General features: G+C 44.7%; 1 protein-coding gene across 1 annotated transcript in view; it reads right to left on the minus strand.

Annotated features, from left to right (window-relative positions):
• Positions 1–16,774, minus strand: part of adamtsl3 (ADAMTS-like 3) — a 429,814-nt gene that overhangs the window by 74,386 nt on the left and 338,654 nt on the right. Inside the window, 1 exon segment of the mRNA XM_083913233.1 lies at positions 9,406–9,490. Coding sequence (XP_083769359.1) covers positions 9,406–9,490 — 85 coding nt within the window.

Genomic DNA, 16,774 nt, shown 5'->3' on the forward strand with positions numbered 1-16,774 from the left:
TTTGGCACTGTAAATAAAATTGAATTGAATTGAATTGAATTGCTCCTGCTTTAAACACGTCGACGATAGGCACCTTTGTGATAACCTGAGCTTCTGGAGTCATCTTTGAAAGTACTCGACTGGTTTGTCTTCCAAGGTGTGTTTAGTTTCTAAATGCCGTTTTGGTTGCTTTCATGTGCTAGTACTTTGCCGCACACAACACACTGGTTTTGGTCGCTTTTTGTCCTTGATGTATCAAAATCCGTATTTAATGTATTTAGCATCATATTTGCATTTAGGCAGTTAAGCCATGTTTACAAATGCTAGCTAGAAAGCGTGTTACTCTGACGCGCGCACACTTGCTGGGAAACATATGTCCTTCAAAATAAAAGTGCCACATAAAAATGTTTTGTGTCATTTTTCATAGTTTTTTTTCAGGCATAAATCCGCGACCCACTCAAAACGGCCCTGAGTAGGGTGATATTCTATATTTTCAACACTTATTAGCCATATTTGACATGTGCTTGTCACAGTGTTCAAGTGTTCCCCTCCTATTTTGTCAGTTTCTTTACTCACCTTATTGTCTCTGTTCTAGGTCTGTCACCTCCTGCTCCTGTGTGATTACCTGCCCCACCCTGATGTGTTAAAGTACCTCCCTGTGTGCTTAAGTAGTCTGTTTCCTTCACCTACTGTGTCAATTTGTTTACTGATTTTGCCTGTATTCTCTCTGCCTCTGCCTTACCCTTATCGGATTTGTCTGCTTATCTAGACTGCTTACCCATGTACCGGACCTTTTTTGTAATAAACATTTTCTCCACATCCTGCATTTGGATCCAACTCCTTACGTTCCTTAACAGTGTTTGTTATTAATTACGCTTCAGTATGCTTTTATTTCCCTATCTGGATCCTTAATAATAGTTAATAAAGTTAAATGCCAGTCCCTCAGCATAACTCACTTTAAGTAAAATGCAGTTTTACTTTAATTCCATTCTGTACACAGCAGATGCATACATATACAGCACATGCCTATGACTCCAGGCCACTGTCTCCTACTCTTCCACCCAACTCCAGCTGCTTTAATGTATGTAAAGAAATCCCAAAGCTGGTGACTGCCAGATTCAGCAGAGGTAATGTGTCACAGTGAGCTTGTTACAGCAACTGAACAGAGGTGAGCAAAGAGATGGGTTCCTTGGAGGTCAGACTCTCTCTCTCAGGCTCATGGGACGGACAATCCTATTACTGAAGGGCAGGTGCAAGCTCAGTCACACACACGTTCAGACAGGTGAGGAATGAAAGGAAATCCTTGCATAAATGAATGGAGAAACAATTTCATGTAATCCATTTATCAAGTGCACATTTATCACACACACATACAAGCATATACAGTATATATATATATATATATATATATATATATATATATATATATATACTGTATATATATATATATATATATATATATATATATATATATATATATATATATCCATTATATATGTATCGTATAGGTCCATATATATATATCCATTGTATAAGTCCTTTGCTGACTTTGCTGCTCCATTCTCCTTGTAATTAGTCATTTATTTAACCAGCACTATTACTATGGAGCGGTTTAATCAAGGTAAAAAAAAAAAGAACCCTGAGGAAAATGTCCTGCATCGTTCCGCCGTAGCCTCTTTGATTAGAGCTGCATCCCCAGCAGCGGTCTAATAAACAGAAATAACAGACCAACATTGATAACACTCAATAAAGCCCTATCAGAGTTATTATTATTTGCCTGCAGTCATTTGCTTAAGATCAGGCTCTCAAGTGTGGTTTGCATGGGTCCAGACTGTAGTTATAGTAATAATAATAATAATAATAATAATAATAATCATATAATAATTGATATTTGTTATATTAACTTGCATGCTAATGATTGGCATATACAGTACAGTTCTGGAAAAAAAACAAGAAACCACTCCCAAAATGATCAGTTTCTCTGGCTTTACTATTTATAGGTATTTGTTTGAGTAAAATTAAATAAGGATAAATTTTTTAAATTCTATTCTATCAACTACCGACAACAAAATTGTAAAAAAAAAAAAAAAATGTTGGCATTTAGAGCTTTTATTGGCTAATGACTAAACTAGTCTAAATAACAAAAAATATTAAGTCTTTTCAGACCTTGAATAATATTATCCCCAAAGCAATTTCAGTCAAAAGCAACTGGACTTGGTTATTTGTCTAAGATGATTCACCTCTCATCCAAGAGGCTTCATCAGTTCATGCCTCTCAGGTGCTTGCGTTCTTCCCCTTGGGCCTGTGAGCTGGTCAGTACGTTATCAGCTCTGTGTTGCAGGGTTCTGTTAACTATTATTTAAAACAGTACAATTTCTTGAAATAAATAACTAAATAAAGATAAATAAATGTTGGATGTGTTATTGACTTTAGCTGTGATGATGCTTCCCCTGAGTTACCGGCGGTGTCAGTGGGTGCACTGTTGTCAGCCATCCTCGGCTTCGGCGCATAATTCTGGATTCGATTACTTTCCCCTGTGACCTGCCTGTGACCTATGTGACGTAATTTCAACACTTTTTCTACTCGTACCCACAAACTGAATTCGTGTTCACAGAGGAGACTTCGTAGTAGTAGAAATTAGAGTTGTACTCACAGCTTTTAGATTCATACTCACATAGACACAATCCTAACCCGAACAATTTCTCAGACTTGTGTATGACAGCAAAATTTTGTGTGCAACTTTTTAATTTACTACTTTTTTTATTTATTTGGACTGTAGATGATGAAATCCCTAAATGCCTTGCAAATGTACATTAAGAAATGTGTTGGAATATTTTCTCACGCAGTTGTTCACAAAGTGGTGAACCGAGCCCCAATCCTTACTTGTGAACGACTGAGCCTTTCAGGGATGCTCCTTTTATACCCAATCATGACACTCAGCTGTTTCCTTTTAACTTGTTCACATGTGGAATGTTCCAAACAGGTGTTTTTTGAGTATTCCTCAACTTTCCCAGTCTTGTGTTGCCCCTGTCCCAGCTTTTTTGGAATATGTTGCAGGCATCAAATTCTAAATGAGTGAATATTTGCAAAAAAAAAATATTTAAAAAAATATTTGAACATTAAATATCTTGTCTTTGTAGTTTATTCAATTGAATATAGGTTGAAAACGATTTGCAAATCATTGTATTCTGTTTTTATTCACTTTTCACGCAACTATCCAACTTCATTTGAATTGGGGTTTGTAGAATGGAATTCTGTGGGAACCTACACATGTCCAACAAACACATTTTAGATTACACCAAGACACCCCAAGTGAAAAAATAGTATACTGGTTCTAAATGGACTTGTACTTATATAGCGCCTTTCTAGTCATCTGACTACTCAAGGCGCTTCACAGTGTCTGTCACAATCACCCATTCACACAGACATTCACACTGATGGCAGTGGACATCTACATACCATCTAATCTGATCTGATCTAACCATTCACACCACATTTACACACCCATGCGCAGCACGGGGAGCAATTCAGGGTTCAGTGTCTTGCCCAAGGACACTTCGACATGTGGACCGGGGGGAGATGGGGATCGAACCACCAATCTCTCGAACAGAGGACGACCCACTCTGCCACCAAGCCACAGCCGCCCGTTCTAGTATGAAAGAATCTGGACACAGCTCTCACTTTGAGTCTACAGAGATTGGATGGCCCTGAGAAGTGTCCCTTCACCTCATACTCCTACAGCTCACCATTGCAGCTTCAGCAATGGAAGCTTTGAATATTGCAGAATGGGCTCCTTCCTTTTGCATTTGGTAATCGTCTTGAATGGACTTTACTATGAGAGTTGCTACCGGAGACAGTTGCTAAATCTTTCAAAACACTCTTTTAATAAACTCCGGGGTCACTTACTACGTTGTTGGTGCTTAGTTTTATGTGTAGAGAGACTTATCATGTTACTGCAGAGGTTTGGTGTTATTTTGAGCGGTATTAGTGGTTAAAAAAAAAAAAAAAAGTTAATGCCTTAACGTACTGCCCTGAGCATTCAGTGTTAGCCACGCCCAGCTGTTAACGACTATTAGCGACTCTCCAGGATTTCTCTGTTAATAGTTTATATACCCAAAAAATGTCTCGATGGCTTATTTGATGTGTGTCAAAAAATACCATGGGGTGATTTTACACCGGAATTACACTTTAAATTCAAGTTAAACAACATGCCTCAAGCTTTTCAGAGTCACCATTCAAACCTACAGGGTGTGTGTGTGTGTTTGATACTCTTTGATAGTGGATTGTTGGAATATTTCTTTAACACATTTTTTGTATCATGCAGGGTAACGATCGGAGCTGAGCTCCACATGCTCATGAAATTAATGTGGATTACATAAGATTTGCTTGGTTGCATGTGAAGAAGTTTGCTGGGTTCTACTGTAGGTGTGTGTGCAAAGTGTTTGAGGTGTGTGTGAGCTCTGAGAGCTGATGGATCCCAGGGAGAATATCAGCGGTGACCAGGCCCAGAGCAGCCGGCAATAATCACATGCTTATCATCAGCAGTGGAAAGAAAGGAAATAGAGCCGGACAGATTCACACAGTCCAATGTGTGTGTGTAGGTGTAAGCCTGTGAATGTTCTCATTCGTCCAGGTCATCGTTATCCTCAAAGCAATTTCAGTCAAAAGCAACTGGACTGGTTATTTGTCTAGGAAGACGTTTCACCTCTCATCCAAGAGGCTTCATCAGTTCATGTACGCATCTGACCAGGCTGGGACTGGTCCAACTAGCTGGTGTGAGATCCAGGTATTTAACCTCTCACAAGGCCGATGATGTCACTGAACCCTTTTGTGCTCCAAGTGCCAACGCCCGTCGTTAGAGTGGCAGTCGTTGGTGGGAGGTTGGTTTCGACTTTGTTAGTGCTCTATTGAGTCTGAACGACAGTCGTTGGGGTCACAGGAGGCCATTTGTGAACAGTTGTTCTTTGAGGTTAGATTGTTGAATCTCCTGGGAAGGGATGAAAGGGCAGCATTGTAAATTAGAGATAAGTGGTGTCTCAGCCCTCCTCCTCTGTTTAGCGATGGTTTCTCTACTTTTACATAGATGGCTTCTTTTACTCCTCTTTCAAACCCTCTGTCCTCTCTGTCCAAGATTTGGACATTGTTGTCATCAAAGGAGTGGGCTTTCTCCTTGAGGTGTAAGTGGACAGCGGAGTCCAGGGCCCTGTTTCACAAAGCAGGTTTAGTGAAAACTCTGAGTCTGTTAACCCTGAAATGAGGGAAACTCTGAGTTTTCTGTTTCACAAAGGGAGGTAACTAAAAACCAGAGAGAGAGGGGTAACTCTAGCCTGTTTCGGTCAATTACCATGGTAACATGCCCCCTTGAGTTTCTCTCTGTCCCCGCCCTCTTTCAGCCACATACGGTGTTTGATTTCCTCATTCATTCAGTTAGCAAGCGAGTTTTGGCGTAGTATAGTTCCGTCTGTTTTTTCAGAAAATCACTGCAAACATCAGACATTAGTAGTTATATTAGGTGGCGACTATTTCCACTACCATGGCGTGTCCTTTTGATAACGATCCCGTGGATGAAGGTGCAGAATTACTGCGCAGAGAATTAAATATTCGTCGGGAGATGATTATCAGACCGCACATAGACGTCCTTAATATTTTGCAGCCATAATTACAAAATGAATGAAATGGATCTTTTGAGCAAGTTGAATGTGTTTGACTCAGCGTTTCCTAAATATAATCCCAGTTTTCTTGCAATTCATAGGTTCAAAAGTGTGTGCTTTTAGTTGGGTTACCGGTATATAAACTACTCCTATATAGCCTTTGATCCAGAATATCACCTATAATGAGAGGGGTGCATTTCACGGCAGAGGTGCTGAATACACACAACACCGTTTCATGTCACAGTCCATCTCATCCCTCCTTACATTTACAACATTAACAACCAGTCATGCTCTCACATTCCAGCAGGTATTGTGTGTTGCGCTGCGTTTTTTTTGCAAATGGGAGTTTTTTTATACAACATATAAAACAGCCACTTACGGTAATTTTTACATTACCATGTAAAACATGGTCAAAATGAGGCGTCACCATGAGATTGTGCCGATGTTTTACCTGTTTGAACAATGTTTTTATGTTTCATCTTAAGCTGCTGCCAAGTGCACTTCTGCCCCGCCGGGTCGCACTTAAATGAAATAAACTAATAGGCTCCCACTCAAGCAGTTCCCCCTGTGATATTACTGTGATTGCAACAGGACTACATTTAAACCTACGCACTGACCCGAGCAGCAATGTCCTCCCGCACCGTCTCCCTCTCTTTTGCTGCTGCAGCGTTGTTACACTTTCGCCGAAAACCTGCTCAAACTCTCCGTATGAGCGCATTAATATTTACAGTTGCCGTTGTAGCGTAGCGCTCCGCTTCCCCGTTGCCATGGTGGCTCGTCGAATCAGGGCTCCACTGATGCTGTCTTTTTTTACTTGTGGTGCACGCGCTTAACTCCAGGTCAAACTACTCTGAGTTGATCAACCTAACGCAAATCTGCTGTTCTGAAACCGAAAACTCAGAGTTTCCTATCTCAGAGTAGATCATCTCAGAGTTCAGGGTTAGACTCAGAGTTTTTTGAAACTGCTTTGTGAAATGGACCCCAGGCCTGAGGAGTTAGCTCTCCTGTGTTTAGCCATGCGTTTATGCAGTGGTTGTTTTGTTTGTCCAATGTAAAGATCTTTGCATTCCTCCTTGCATTGGACAGCATAATCCAGATTGCTTTTGTGGGTGTGTGGTGTTCTGTCCTTGGGATGTACTAGTCTCTGTCTCAGTGTGTTACCGGGTTTGAAATACACAGGGATGCAGTGTTTGTTGAAGATCCTCCTGAGTTTCTCTGATACCCCAGCCACATACGGGATGACTATGTTGTTTCTCTTGTTTTCTTTTTCTTTCTCAACCATTTTGGTTTTCTTTCTGGAAGCAGCTGCCGTTTTCACAAAGGTCCAGCTGGGGTAGCCACAAGTTGTGAGGGCACCTCTCAGGTGCTTGCGTTCTTCCCCTTGGGCCTGTGAGCTGGTGGGTACGTTATCAGCTCTATGCTGCAGTGTTCTGATAACGCCAAGCTTGTGTTCCAAAGGGTAGTGAGAGTCAAACAGTAGATATTGATCTGTGTGAGTGGGTTTTCTGTATACCCCAATGGAAGCTTTGAATACTGCAGAATGGGCTCCTTCCTTTTGGATTGCATTTGGTAATCGTCTTGAATGGACTTTACTATGAGAGTTTCTACCGGAGACAGTTGCTAAATCCTTCAAAACACTCTTTTAATAAACTCCGGGGTCACTTACTACGTTGTTGGTGCTTAGTTTTATGTGTAGAGAGACTTCTCATGTTACTGCAGAGGTTTGGTGTTATTTTGAGCGGTATTAGTGGTTAAAAAAAAAGTTAATGCCTTAACGTACTGCCCTGAGCATTCAGTGTTAGCCACGCCCAGCTGTTAACGACTATTAGCGACTCTCCAGGATTTCTCTGTTAATAGTTTATATACCCAAATATGTCTTGATGGCTTATTTGATGTATGCAAGTGTCAAAAAATACCATGGGGTGATTTTACACCGGAATTACACTTTGAATTCAAGTTAAACAACATGCCTCAAGCTTTTCAGAGTCACCATTCAAACCTACAGGATGTGTGTGGGTGTTTGATACTCTTTGATAGTGGATTGTTGGAATATTTCTTTAACACATTTTTTGTATCATGCAGGGTAACGATCGGAGCTGAGCTCCACATGCTCATGAAATTAATGTGGATTACATAAGATTTGCTTGGTTTGCAATGTGGAGGCTCCTGTCGTTCTCCATATGGACGTCACAGTCTAAGAAAGGCAAACTGTTGTCCTTGACTTCTTCTCTGGTGAACTTGATGTTTCTGTCCACAGAGTTTATATGTTCAGTAAAAGTTTGCACCTCTTTGGATTTGATCTTAACCCATGTGTTGTCCACAAATCTGAACCAATGGCTTGGGGTTACTCCGTTGAACGAGTTCAAAGCCTTGTCCTCTACCTCCTCCATGTACAGATTTGCCACAATAGGGGATACTGGTGAACCCATGGCACAGCCGTGTTTCTGTCTGTAAAAAATGCCATTAAACTGGAAATATGTGGTAATCAGGCACAAATCCAGAAGTTGGCAAATGTGGTCGGGTTTGAGATTTGTTCGGTTGTGTAAGGAGGGCAAATTCTTAACCCATCTGTTTTGTGTTTCTTTCTGTGCTGGTGTGTCAGTTTTTTGACTCCAAGTGAGTATTTCTGTGTTTTTGCCAATATCCCGGGATTTCAAATCGTGAAATTTCTTTGTTTGGCTTTCTTTGCTCTTGTTGTGCTGAGATAGTTGGACGAAATCCACAACTCTTTCCATGATAGAAATAGGTAGGATAGATGTCAGTTTCTGTAGTGAGAGGTCCGCTTTCTCTTTAAGTCCTTCAGTGGTGAAATTGACCTGTCTTATTCGCTCACAGAGGAGTTTGTTTTGAGCCTTTTCATCGTCCTTGTGAGAGGTTAAATACCTGGATCTCACACCAGCTAGTTGGACCAGTCCCAGCCTGGTCAGATGCGTACATGAACTGATGAAGCCTCATGGATGAGAGGTGAAACGTCTTCCTAGACAAATAACCAGTCCAGTTGCTTTTGACTGAAATTGCTTTGAGGATGTGTGTAGGTGTGTGTGTGTGTATATATATATATATATATATATATATATATATATATATATATATATATATATATATATATATGCAGTCTTTAGTCATGGTGAACTCTATTCATTTTTTCAGGCACATTGTCCTACACACACACACACACACCTACACACATCCTCAAAGCAATTTGATATATATATATATATATATATATATATATATATATATATATATAGATATATATATATTTCATGCTTCTCCAAACTGACAGTGTGCTAACAGTCATCTACTGTAGGTTACATACTGACTGTGGAGAAGAACCTCATACAACCAGACTTAAAATATCTGAAGTGTCCCTTGAAGGTATCGCAAATGGTCAGGTTCAGGCAAGTTACCAAATAAATATTAAATATATTTATAAAACAAACAGGGAATAAATGCATACAAACAGATGTCAAATTGCACTGAAATCTATAAGATGTTCAGTTTTTAATCCCCCCAAAAAGGGACAAACATGTATACAGCGAGGCAATTCCATTCTGACATACATGTACGGACAGAGAATGATGTCATGAAACCATTAAGCCGGGCCTAAAGTTTTCAGGCACAGTATAGAGCAGCTTTAAATGTCCTTTATTCAATACATTGTACATATTTGTTCCTGAACAACTTTTCAGGTTTAAAAATCGTGTCTTGCTTTAACTCGTGATTAAGGGTAAAAATGAATCTGTTAGGTGTGTGTGTTTGTGTGTGTACTCACGTGGGATCCTCTGTAGCAGTATGCTGTTCCTCCTGTTCATGGGCTTGTTTTAACCAGGGTACCTTGGCCTCCACTGGCAGGGATTCTAAAACAGAGACAGAAAATCATTTACACTCTTCATCCCATTTTGACACCAGTGATCAAGGCCCAAATTCATCAAGCACTTTAGAACAGGAAACCGATCCCAGCAAGAGGGGAGTGAGTAGGCATGGACATACTGCATAAAATGACAACAACAAACAAGATATTGATTAAATATCTTGCTTGTTAGTTATGTTGTACCTGGTGTAATAGCTCCATCCACTTTGGAGAAAATTAGCTCATTTACATGAGCTAATTTACATGTTATTACAGTACCAAACAATTTCCCTCCTAATAAATGTGGTTTTTAGCTTGCATGATCATTTCTCCTCTCCGGAAACCATCACCTTATCGTGGTGGAGAGGTTTGTGTGTCCCTGTGAACTTGAGGGCTGTGTTGTCTGGGGCCTAGTGCTCCTGGTAGGGTCTCCCATGGCAAAGTGGTCTCAGGCGAGGGGCCGGACTAAGAATGGTTAGAATGGTCACAAAGACTCAATGGACAAACAACAAAGAGGAAGAGAGACCCTGCCTGGAGGAAGCCCGCGGCCCCCGTCAGGAGCCAGGCCCAGACTGAGGGCCGCGGGCCCTCCGTCCAGGTATTTCTGCCTGGAGGAAGCCCGCGGCCCCCGTCAGGAGCCAGGCCCAGACGGAGGGCTCGCCGGCGAGCGCCTGGCGGCCGGGTTTGCAACGGAGCAAAAAGTGACGTGGCACCTCCCTCCTCTCCATCCTGTGGGCCCACCACTCGCAGGAGGAACCACTTGGGTCGGGTGCGCTGGCTCTTGGGACGTGGAATGTCACCTCTCTGTCAGGGAAGATGCCGGAGCTTGTGCGGGAAGTGGAGCGCTACCAGTCAGATCTGGTGGGGCTTACCTCCACACACAGTCTCGGTTCTGGAACCATACTCCTGGATAGGGGTTGGACACTATTCTTCTCTCGAGTTGCCCAGGATGTGAGACGCCGGGCGGGTGTGGGGATACTCACAAACCCCCGGCTGAGCGCCGCAGTGTTGGAGTTCACCCCGGTGGACGAGAGGGTTGTCTCCTTACGCCTGCGGGTGGTAGGGGGGAAAACTCTGACTGTTGTTTGTGCATATGCACCAAACAGCAGTTCAGAGTATTTGGCCTTCTTGGAGACCCTGAATGGAGTCCTGCATGGGGCTCCGGTAGGAGACTCCATATTTATGCTGGGAGACTTCAACGCCCACGTGGGAAATGATGGAGAACCTGGAGAGGTGTGATTGGGAGGAACGGCCTCCCTGATCTAAATCCGAGTGGTCATCAGTTATTAGACTTCTGTGCTAGTCACGGATTATCTATAACTAACACCATGTTCGAACATAAGGATGCTCATAAGTGTACGTGGTACCAGAGCACCCTAGGCCAAAGGTCGATGATCGATTTTGTGATCGTATCATCTGATCTGAGGCCGTATGTTTTTGGACACTCGGGTGAAGAGAGGGGCAGAGCTGTCAACTGATCACCATCTGGTGATGAGTTGGATCAGAGGATGGGGGAAGATTCTGGACAGACCAGGTAAACCCAAACGAGTAGTGCGGGTGAACTGGGAACGTCTGGAGGAGGCCCCTGTCCGAGAGATCTTCAACTCACACCTCCGGCGGAGCTTTTCTGGCATCCCTGTGGAGGTTGGGGGCATTGAACCGGAGTGGGCAATGTTCAAAGCTTCCATTGCTGAAGCTGCAGCGGTGAGCTGTGGCCTCGAGGTCTTAGGTGCCTCAAGGGGCGGTAACCCTCGAACACCGTGGTGGACACCGGTGGTCAGGGAAGCTGTCCGACTGAAGAAGGAGGCCTTCCGGGATATGTTATCCCAGAAGACCCCGGAGGCAGTTGCAAGGTACCGACAGGCCAGAAGGGCTGCAGCCTCTGCTGTGGCAGAGGCAAAGCAGCGGGTGTGGGAGGAGTTCGGAGAAGCCATGGAGAAGGACTTTCGGGCGGCACCAAGGTGCTTCTGGAAAACCATTCGACATCTCAGGAGGGGGAAACGGGGAACCGTCCAAGCTGTTTACAGCAAGGACGGGACGCTGGTGACCTCAGCCGATGAGGTAATCGGGGAGTGGAAGGAGCACTTTGAGGAACTCCTTAATCCGACTAACACGCCCTCTTTTGTAGAGGCAGAGCTGGAGGCTGATGGGGAATCATTGTCAATATCCCTGGCGGAAGTCACTGAGGTAGTCAAACAACTCCACAGTGGCAAAGCCCCAGGGGTTGATGAGATTCGTCCAGAAATGCTGAAAGCTTTGGGTTTGGAGGGCCTGTCTTGGTTGACACGCCTCTTCAACATTGCGTGGAAGTCTGGGACAGTGCCAAGGGAGTGGCAGACCGGGGTGGTGGTTCCTCTTTTTAAAAAAGGGGACCAGAGGGTGTGTGCTAATTACAGGGGTATCACACTACTCAGCCTCCCTGGTAAAGTCTACTCCAAGGTGCTTGATGTTTCTGTCCACAGAGTTTATATGTTCAGTAAAAGTTTGCACCTCTTTGGATTTGATCTTAACCCATGTGTTGTCCACAAATCTGAACCAATGGCTTGGGGTTACTCCGTTGAACGAGTTCAAAGCCTTGTCCTCTACCTCCTCCATGTACAGATTTGCCACAATAGGGGATACTGGTGAACCCATGGCACAGCCGTGTTTCTGTCTGTAAAAAATGCCATTAAACTGGAAATATGTGGTAATCAGGCACAAATCCAGAAGTTGGCAAATGTGGTCGGGTTTGAGATTTGTTCGGTTGTGTAAGGAGGGCAAATTCTTAACCCATCTGTTTTGTGTTTCTTTCTGTGCTGGTGTGTCAGTTTTTTGACTCCAAGTGAGTATTTCTGTGTTTTTGCCAATATCCCGGGATTTCAAATCGTGAAATTTCTTTGTTTGGCTTTCTTTGCTCTTGTTGTGCTGAGATAGTTGGACGAAATCCACAACTCTTTCCATGATAGAAATAGGTAGGATAGATGTCAGTTTGGCAGACCGGGGTGGTGGTTCCTCTTTTTAAAAAAGGGGACCAGAGGGTGTGTGCTAATTACAGGGGTATCACACTACTCAGCCTCCCTGGTAAAGTCTACTCCAAGGTGCTGGAAAGGAGGGTTCGTCCTATAGTCGAACCTCAGATTGAAGAGGAACAATGTGGATTCTGTCCTGGACGTGGAACAACGGACCAGCTCTTCATTCTCGCAAGGATCCTGGAGGGGGCCTGGGAGTATGCTCATCCAGCCTACATGTGTTTTGTGGATCTGGAGAAGGCATATGACCGGGTTCCTCGGGAGATACTGTGGGAGGTGTTCCGGGGGCATGGGGTGAGGGGGTCACTTCTGTGGGCCATCCAATCTCTGTACACCCAAAGCGAGAGCTGTGTCCGGATCTTCGGCAGTAAGTCGGATTTGTTTCCGGTGGGGGTTGGCCTCCGCCAGGGGTGCGCTTTGTCACCAATCCTGTTCCTGATTTTCATGGACAGGATATCAAGGCGTAGTCGTGGTGGGGAGGGGTTGCAGTTCGGTGGGCTGAGGATCTCTTCTCTGCTTTTCGCAGATGATGTGGTCCTGATGGCATCGTCGGTCAGTGACCTTCAGCACTCACTGGATCTGTTCGCAGCCTGAGGATCAGCACCTCTAAATCTGAGGCCATGGCTCTTAGCAGGAAACCGGTGGATTGCTTACTCCAGGTAGGGAATGAGTCCTTACTCCAAGTGAAGGAGTTCAAGTACCTCACGATCATGTTCACGAGTGAGGGGACGATGGAGCGTGAGTTTGGCCGGAGAATCAGAGTAGCGGGGGCGGTGTTGCAGTCGCTCTACCGCACCGACGAAAAGAGAGCTGAGCCGGAAGCCAAATGCCAGAACAAATTAATAGACAGAAATAGCCCGTTTGTTAGAGCACAGCTGACTCTGACAAACCGCTGTCCCATGAGGCCCGTGTTCCTGCATGTGAGGTAAACAAAAACCACATAGCTGAAGAAAATGTTCTGATCACTTGGATAAAAGTGAAAAATAGTGCTTGGGAAACGTTCTTTGCATTCTGAGGTCTGTTGTTTGAAAATCTCGCGTTCTGAGCATTGATGACGACAGCTGAAAGCTGGTCTGCGTTTATTGTGAATTACAGAACTTGAGGAAACGAAGGAGTCTTTAGTAAAAACAGAAAAACAAGTTTCTGAGTTAAAAGACCAACATGAGCAACCACTGGAGGAATCCACAGCAGAAAGAAGCGAACTTCAGCTCAAACTGATAGATGAGAATCAAGTGCTCGCTAGGCGACTTCAGTGGCGTGAACAACAGTGCCAGGAGTCAGTTGACGAGCTAAAAAAGGCAACGGCCAATATTGGAAACCTAATATTCTTATTCCTATTCCTATTCTTGACACTCGTCACAAAAAGGTTAAAAAGCAGCTGGAGTCAGCTAAAGTCAAGCTGGAAACTTCTGAATTAGCCAGAGAAGCTTTACTTACACGTCAGGAAATTAGAGACACTGACATGGAAGAGCTTCAATATGCTGCTGAGATGGCTCGACAGCGACAGAAAAGAACAGAGTCTGAGCTTGAAAACCTCAAGCAAAAGACATCGTACCGGGAGCATATCTTGCATCGACAAGACTCCTTAGCTAACGCCCTTCGGGAGGAGGAGGTAGACACCAAACCCCCTGAGGACATTCCTGAAACACCTTGGCGACACCCTCTGCTGCCCACAGCCTCTGTTTCATATTCTCAAAATGGTTTAAAACCCCTCCAACAAGGTAGGCGCTCTCCCTCACCTCAACCTGCTCCACCATCCAACGCGTATCAGTCTTGCGGTTTCATTGACCCGGTGATTCGTGACGCAAATCGTGCTGGACCCAGAACAGGTGCCTCATACAACTTGTATGACGCGACCGTCCCACATCCCTTACCGTTCTCAGCTCTAGCCCTTCTCTCACAGACATGGCATAGGGTTGTCTGATCATATGAGGGGGGTTTCTCCCCCTGGTCCCTCTGACCGAGACCTGGATAAGATGGCCCGCAATGTAAGCCGTTTTGGGCCTAAACCAGGTGGTGTACATGACATTGATTCTTATCTTGAAGATATAGAGTTTTATCTGCGAAAATTCCCCAATGCTTCAGTAGATGACAAAATCTATCTGATTAGGGTGGCTTCCAACCAACGTTTCAGCAAGTTCATGCAAAGACAACCTTCTCACGTCTAAGGTGATTATGGTAACCTTGTAAAGCTTTGAAGGATGAGTTCAAAGGCTATATACCCAAGGTAGGCAAGAAACCCCTCAGGAGTACTATGAGCGTCTCCATATGGCGTACTCTGGGTCTAGAAATTACATTGAAATGGGAGAAGAATTCCACTTTAAGCAACTTTTCGTTAGGAATCTTCAACAACCAGTCATCACCTTGGGATCATGGCATGTCCGGAAACCCTCAACAGTCAACAGCTACGTGATCTAGCTATGAAGGGTTTTGCCAAACAAAGACAAACAATGGTGAAAACCATGGAACATAGCGATGTCTTGAACATCAACACTCCGTCCTCAGACCTGGAGCTGGAAGGAGCTGCAGGGGCTAAGCCAAGGCCGGCCCCAAACTCCTCACAGTCTTACCAGTCGGAAAGCAGACAGAAAGGTTACCCCTCTCAACGATCTGACTCCGGACGTGAGCGAGCACAAGCACCGTGGTCAGGTAGAAACTCATACTCACAACGGTTTGACTCAAACCAGTACCCCTTAGATTTTGTCAAGGTAGGTCTCCCCCTAACCGGTGGAAAACTTGGCAAAACCGAGATTATAGGAATTACAACGGAAATGGGTCTCGAGACTACCCAGAGCGGGATAGACAACACCCGGAAAGACGCCGCCGCAGTCCGTCTGTCGATGAAAATCCAGACGAAAAGAACAAGCAAGCAGGCAAAAACAAAGCCGACAAAACCAAAGGTAAGTCTAACCAACCACAATTGGATGAAAAAGACATTGAAAGCATAAAACGCCTAATACGGGAACTGAGTTAGGAGGAGAGGAAAAAGGTGGGACTGTTTACAGCGATGGCCGCAGCGCCTGCAAACCCTGCCTCCTCTCTGAACACTCCACCTTACCAGCCTGATGTGGTGGTAGAGGAAGAGTTGTATCAAGGTTCTGATGAACCTCAAAACAGGACTTTGCCAAGTCCGGCTCCAGTAGCCCAGGTTGCTACAACTACATCGCCAGAAAAGAAGGGTGAAGACCCAGTCCCACCCGCAGTCCTAGTGGTCCATGTAAAACCAAACGACACCCTAAACAGAGGTCACTCTGTCATACAGGGTGACCCACCTTTTTGACAGTTCTTAGGTCACCTAAAAAGAAAGGGGATTGCAAAAAAGCTTTACCTGTCAACCACACTTGAAGATGAGCTTGAACAAGAAGCACTTCTGGACACAGGGGCAGATGTCACCCTAATGTCCTTTTCACTTTTCAACAAGCTACAGGGCATGGTGCGTCAATGCAACAGGAACATGACCCTACAACCCTGCTCGCTGGAGATTCAACCGTACTCATCCATAGGTGAAACTGTGACCGCAAAAGCGGCAATCCACTTCACCATCGGGCCTATGAGCCTCATCCATCCAGTGTACGTGTCTCATCTAGGGTCCATCCCTCTTCTAATCGGTCAGGACCTCCTTAACCGCTTCGAGCCACTGCTTGATTACAAGCGTGTAGAACTCTGGGTACAGGTGAGGAGGCCTCTTTCCTTGACCCCTTCTCAGGGCGCTGTAAACGGACCGCAATGGCAATTCGACGCTGAGTCTTTTCCTTGCCCTCCCAACCCACTGGTCTGTGCGGTCACTCGGGCCCAGGCAGCGGCTCCTACCCCCACTACGGCGCCGGCGGCTGTTTCTGTTGCGCCCAAGTCTCTTCAATCCCTTGACCCGGCTATTAGCCGGATGCTTCTGACTGTGACTGACGCTTCCGCCCACAGCGTCTCCGACAAGGACCTTAACGCGATTCCTGTTTCGCAGCACCTGTACCATGCATGGTCGTCTCTCCGCGTGGTTATGGGACTACTCGTTCACGACTCCAAGGACCTCACTTCCTCTGCTTTTGTGGGTCCTAGCAGCCTCAGGGGGGTACTACATCTTTGCTCAACTGAACAGAAAGGACAACCAGGGACAAATACAAAATACAATATCTTAGAAACATAACATATGTCATTGATATACAATGACATATGCAGCTGCAGAAGTTCACCATCACTCAGTCGGAACTGAGTGGGTTTAGTCGTCGACCCAAGCGGTTTATCGGTGGACTCCTGACGGTGGCTGCTGTCGTGGGCTCCCTTTTTGG

Source organism: Echiichthys vipera (genome assembly GCF_963691815.1).
Source record: "Echiichthys vipera genome assembly, chromosome: 1".
In the NCBI taxonomy this organism is placed as follows: Eukaryota; Metazoa; Chordata; class Actinopteri; order Perciformes; family Trachinidae; genus Echiichthys; species Echiichthys vipera.